The sequence below is a fragment of the Ailuropoda melanoleuca genome, chromosome 3 (genome assembly GCF_002007445.2).
Source record: "Ailuropoda melanoleuca isolate Jingjing chromosome 3, ASM200744v2, whole genome shotgun sequence".
Taxonomy (NCBI): Eukaryota; Metazoa; Chordata; class Mammalia; order Carnivora; family Ursidae; genus Ailuropoda; species Ailuropoda melanoleuca.
Genome location: NC_048220.1, coordinates 145,797,217 through 145,802,593, shown reverse-complemented (window position 1 = coordinate 145,802,593; position 5,377 = coordinate 145,797,217). Strand labels below are relative to the sequence as shown.

The 5,377-nt window shown below is 58.5% G+C and overlaps 1 protein-coding gene across 1 annotated transcript; it reads left to right on the top strand.

Annotated features, from left to right (window-relative positions):
* Window positions 1-345: 345 nt before the first annotated feature.
* On the top strand, window positions 346-3,655 carry LOC117801384. Its single transcript, XM_034655677.1, has 2 exons — window positions 346-598; window positions 3,088-3,655. Exons 1-2 carry the CDS (start codon window positions 399-401, stop codon window positions 3,653-3,655), a joined length of 768 nt encoding a protein of 255 aa, XP_034511568.1. The 5' UTR covers window positions 346-398.
* Window positions 3,656-5,377: the final 1,722 nt, after the last annotated feature.

Sequence of the window (5,377 nt, the reverse complement as noted above, 5' to 3'; positions counted from 1 at the left end):
CTTTTGTGGCGCAGCCGCCTCCCGCGCAGCCCCAGCCCGCGGCCCGCGGCCCCGAAGCCTGGCCGGGCCGAACAGCTCGCCCCGGCGCGCCCCCCTCCCACTCGCACGTACTCCCAGCGCCCCCGCGCCCGCCGCCCGGCAACCCCATCTCTCCCGGGCCAGCTCCCCCTACCCGCCCCAGTCACCATCCTCATCGCCCCCCTCCACCCCTGAAGCCACTGCTCCACCCCCCGGTCGGCCCGCAAGGACTAGGCAGAGGCCGCCCGCAGTCGGGCCGGTCTGGTCCCCTTGGGGACGAACGGTCCACGTCCCCTCTGCGCCACGAAGAGGCCGGCCCAGGTGACTGCGCGCGTGACCCCAGGCTGGGGGCCGGAAGCCGGGGGCGAAGGGAGGGCGGAATGGGAGCGCCCGCGGCCCAGGTCCTCCTGGGGGTGGCGTGCGAGACTCTCCCTTCCTCCTTCCTCCGTCGACTCTGCCTCACGGCGTGTGAGGCTCCGCGCGTGGCCTCGAGTCTGGTCGGCTGCCCCGCGCCACCCAGCGCATCCCTGCGGGACCCGGATCCGGGTCCTTCATTGCGAACTGCCGGGAGGGCCCAGAGGTGAGCTTTGTGCCCCGAAGTCCATAGTGGAGACCCGGGTCTCTGAGTGGTAGGACTTTGCGCTGTCGCGAATGTTCTGACACACGCCGCCAGTGTTTCTCCCATGAAGATGCCACCCCCGAAAGGTTTTATTTGATTTTAATAAGTTGACGCCTCTTTCGGACAAGTGTCGTAAAGCATTTGAGAGAATGCTTGTCACCGGACAGCCTGCCTCTGGCACGACGTGAAGCCTCGCGGTCATTTGGGAAGGAAGGAGAGACAGGCTGCTGGCACGAACGGCCGTCAGCAGCACGGGTAGCTCAGGTAACTTGCGGCTCGGGAGGTGCCCTCGGGTCCAGAGGCAAGATGCTTAGTGATGAGACTTGGGACCCCAGCCCCAGAATACCTTCCACTCTTCAGTCCTTCTCCATCCCTCTCCCACCTGGGCAGGCCAGAGGATGTGGGTGCCGGTGACAGGGTGGTCGCCGATGGGGGGCGCTCAGGAGGTCCACGGGAAGTCGGTGTGTGCAGTCCTGGGCCGGGGTTGCCCACCCAACAGGTGCCTCTTCTTCGGAGGCCCTCTTGGGTGGGTTACCTGTAAGGTGACATTGCTGCAGGGGGAGCTCCGGCCTGCATCACTCTCTCCGCCATGCCTCCCAGCACCCTACCCCTCCAGCCCTGTTATGGACTTCTGTTTAGGTCCCAAGGGCAATTGCCAGGCCAGGTGAGGCTGCAGCCTGCGGATCCAGAGGCTCCAGCCCAGGCCTGTTCACAAGCAGAACCTTTGAGACACAGCGAAGCTGCATGTGTCTTTCTCTAGGTCCGAGGGAACGGGTTGCAAACCAAGGTGTTGGGCTTGGGAAGAACCCATCCGCCTGGGCCTGCAGGCCTATGACCCCTAGTAGGTGCATGTGGCCACCAGTCCCCCCCCCCAGTCTTCCCACCCCTGCCTCCCCATTCTTCTCCCCTTCCTAAAACCAGTCCCAGCACCCTCAACACTTCAATCTCCACATCACCCCCAAAGACACGACTTCCCCCACACTGGGCCACTTGGAGGACCCAGCCCAGCCATTTCAACTATGCTGCCACCCCAGGTGGGCTGTCCTAATTCAGTGCAGGGCAGACGCTTTACACCGATTATTGTAGTGTCAAAGAGGAAAGAGAAAAGTGGGGGGGGGGGGTCGCTCCAGCAGTCCCCTGCAGCATACCATTGACAGGATCTATGATATTTTTGGTCTTCCCAGGAGAGGACTGGGCCAGGTTGAGGCCATAAATGAGAGTCACACACGTTGAATGACAAACATAAACAGCAACAGATCAGATTGCAGGCTTTTGGGTTCGCTTCCAATTAGATAGTTTAAGTGAAAAAAATCAGGTCTAATTTTTATCTCCAAGGATGATTGGCCTGCAGTATTTCCATTTCTAAAGGCCAGTTCCTGCTGTGTTTCATTAGCATTTGGGGCTCGCCCCCTCACCCTCCCTCTGTCTCCCTCCACCCCCCTTGGGCCTGATCTCTGCCAGGGGCAGAAAAGAAAACATTGAATTATTACAAAAACATCCCCAGTTTGGAGCAGGAGCGTATGCTCCGGATACACTCGCTTTTGACATCAATTAAGTATATAAGCAGACAATTGCACGTGGCTTGGAAGGGCCCGGGTCGCCCTGGGTGCGTCTCCACAAACGCAGTCTCCTCTTCCCCCTCTTTAGTCCCTGCTGCTGATTCGAAAGACAGCCTCTTCCTCGAGTGTGTTTTCCCCCAGCAATTACACTCCACTGAAATCTAAATTTTCCATACTGCTGCCTGCTACTAATAAAAACCGTCTACCTTGCACTATTAAACAGTCGAATCGCACTACATGCCGTTTTTATTGGTAGTGACTGTAGCAAATTAAAATGCCTACACAGAGACATTAAAACTTACGCTCTGCATTGTTATTGGAATATATAAACTCCGTTTCACTTTAAAGCTCCCTGATTTTTTAAAATCACTTTTCCTTTTCTTAGATTAAAGTTGGCTTGGTCTTCTAAAATAAATCAATGGGAAGAACGGGCTGCGAGTGTGGAGGCCCGACGCGGTGGCTCCGCACGCGGCCGCCTGCGAGGGTGGCCTGGCTTCGCTCGAACTCCGTCTCCGGTGACCGCGGAGAGCGCAGGCCGCGCGGGGAGCGAGCCGCTGCGGCGCGGGCGCCAAGGCCGCTTCTCCCTCCGGGACAGCAGGGACTGGGCCGCTCAGCTCACGCGCGAGGGGCGTCCAGGCCAGCGGAGCCGCCCGGGCCGGGCAGGCGCTTGGCCGCTCTTGTTTTCGGTTGCCGTCCGAGCTGGAACGGCGGAGAGCGAGCGGAGGGGCGCGCAGGAAAACTGGAGAGCTGCTTGGGAATCGCGATCACTTTGTAACAATTTCAGGGGCAACGCGCAGTTTCAGGCTTGCGGGGAAACCTCCCCCTCCTCCCATGTGTGCGTTTGTAAAAATAAGTTAACACTGCCACATTTTTTGTTTCTTGTCCTCACAGTGGCCGATGCATTCAGAACGAGTCGGCGCGGACATGCACATTTCAACGAGCCGGGGATTCCTGCGAGGCCGAGCCGGGAGAAATGCCTGGAACGCGGGCTTGGGCCCGAGGGTCTCTCCGGGAAGCGGCTGGCTGCGCAGGCCGAAGCGCCTCTCAGACACTGCCCGTCCCGGGCTGTCGGGCGCGGGAGAGGCCAGGGAGCGACGCGGGCCCAAAAGTCGTGCGTGCGGGCGGCGAGGGGGCGCTGTGGCCCGCGGCTGCGGCCTCGTCCCTGCAGCGGTGGCCCCGGTGCTGTCCCCGACCACCGATCGGCGGTGGGCGCCCTAGCCCCGCCCGACCTCTCTCTTCCCACGTCGGTTTAATTTGGGGAAGAAGGAAAATTATGCAGGAGCACTCTAATAAAACCAAAGCCACGCAGGGACTTATTCTGTCTTATTACTCTGGCAATCGGCCGAGTTTTTCTAAGTTTGGTGGGAAAAGAGCCACAATTTTGGAATGCTTAATTTTTATGGGGGGTCCATTAAGATTAAATATACACATTTTACATGGATTCCCCTTAATGCAGTAAGTTTTACAACGTAAGAAGTTTCCTTCATCAGAGCACCTTCCCATTGGATTCCTAATCAAGGGTCCCTCTTGTCCCAGCACTTGCTGGGATCCTGGAGGGAGTGCAGCAAGAAGGAGTAAAGGGTCAAGAAGTTCGGTTCTGCACTATCCTTTGTTTCTCTCTCTCCCTGCTGTTTGCAAATCTAAATACGCCGCCATATATTGTACTAAGTGCCAGTCAAAATGAAACGTAAATATCCCTCCAGCGAGGTTGAAAACCCTCTCCGTATGCTTGGACTGCGTCTGGATTTCAGATGCAACGGTATTCTGAGGTTCTCCAACAAGTTTCTGAGGCTGAGACAGATCCCTGGAAAGCAAGTGCGCAGGAGAATACCCAGCAGGCGGACAGGTCCCCCTCCCCCCCCGTCCCTGGCCTGGAGCTGCCTGGAGCCCTGCGGAGACCCCAGGTGGCAGTCTCTAGAGGCCAGCGGGCAGGCCCCTGGGGTCGGGATCCCAGGACTGAGGGCACTCTTCTCTGACTTTCTAAGAACCGCGCTTTTGGTTACCTGGCTCTTGCCCACGTAACTGACTCTGAGCTCTTAGTGACTGTGAGGTCTCTTCATTGCTGCCTCCTCCCTCCCGGTTTCCTTTAGTGGGCAGCAAAGTGTCCGTCCTCTCCATGGCGCCCCGCCTCCGACGTGCTTCCCGAGCGTCTCTCCCCATTTCTCCGCATCTTGCAGACCCGGTGTCTGCCCCCCACCCCTACTCTTCTCACTCCTCTCCCGCCCCTCCTCGCCCTGGTGCGCAGCCCCTCGGGCCTGGGAGGGGCTGGCTCGGGAGCGCAGCGCGGAGACGGAGGAGAGGGGAGACGATGTGCAATAATGCACGGGCCTGAGCTCCATTCGGGGAGACCCGTTTCGGGAGCAGCCTTGGCTGGCCAGCGACTGTTGGAAGAAGGTTGGAAAGCCCGCCTTTGCGCCTTTTCCCCCCGCGCTGCAGGCAGGCCCGGACCCCCGCACCCAGACGCGGACACACGCACGCGCACACTCGCGCTTCCCGAGAGGGCCGCGCCGCCACGCGCCGGCTTTTCTGCGCAAGTGGAAACACATGAGCAGTTGTTGGGTTTGGGTTTTGTTTTGTTGTGCTTTTGGTTTTGGTTTTAGATCTTTTTTTTTTTTTTAAGTGTTTCTGCAAGACAGAAGGTGTTTGGAAGAACTTAGCTCACCCTCGTCCTCGCCCCTGCGGCAGCTACTCCCTGGCTTTGTCCTCGCCGCTTTAACACCAGAGCACACCTCGGTGGCGTCCTCGGCGGCGCATGCGGCACCCGGAGCGCGCCCGGGATAGTGCAGAGCCGGCAGGAGTCACCTCCGATCCGGCGGGAGCAGGTAGGACTCCTCGATCCCAAGAATACATTGGCAAAGGGAGATTTTCTGCACTCTTCTGACAATGACTTTTAGGCAACAAGAGAAGCTCCGGAGAGCGTTCGTCTAGGGCTCTGTTGCAGATCTGTTGGCTAATCTTACTTCGGTGTGTGTACCCCAAACAGCTCGACCAGGCTGCTAATTCGGGGGGCACATGGCATGCGCATAGGCGTGTCTGTCCCCCACCAAACTCTCCCTCAGGCCGTGACACAACTGGCATTGCTCGGGAAGGGAGGAGGGTTTTGTTTTGTCTTGTTTTCCCTTTTTAAAAACCGGAGGGAATGCGGAAACACCAATTCGACAAATCACATTAAAAGTAAAAA

Bases quoted from the DNA above. Each gene is read 5' to 3' on its own strand.
- LOC117801384 (XM_034655677.1), top strand. From the start codon at position 399: ATGGGAGCGCCCGCGGCCCAGGTCCTCCTGGGGGTGGCGTGCGAGACT. The intron at 599-3,087 runs GTGAGCTTTGTG...TTGTCCTCACAG, and splicing joins ACTGCCGGGAGGGCCCAGAG to TGGCCGATGCATTCAGAACG.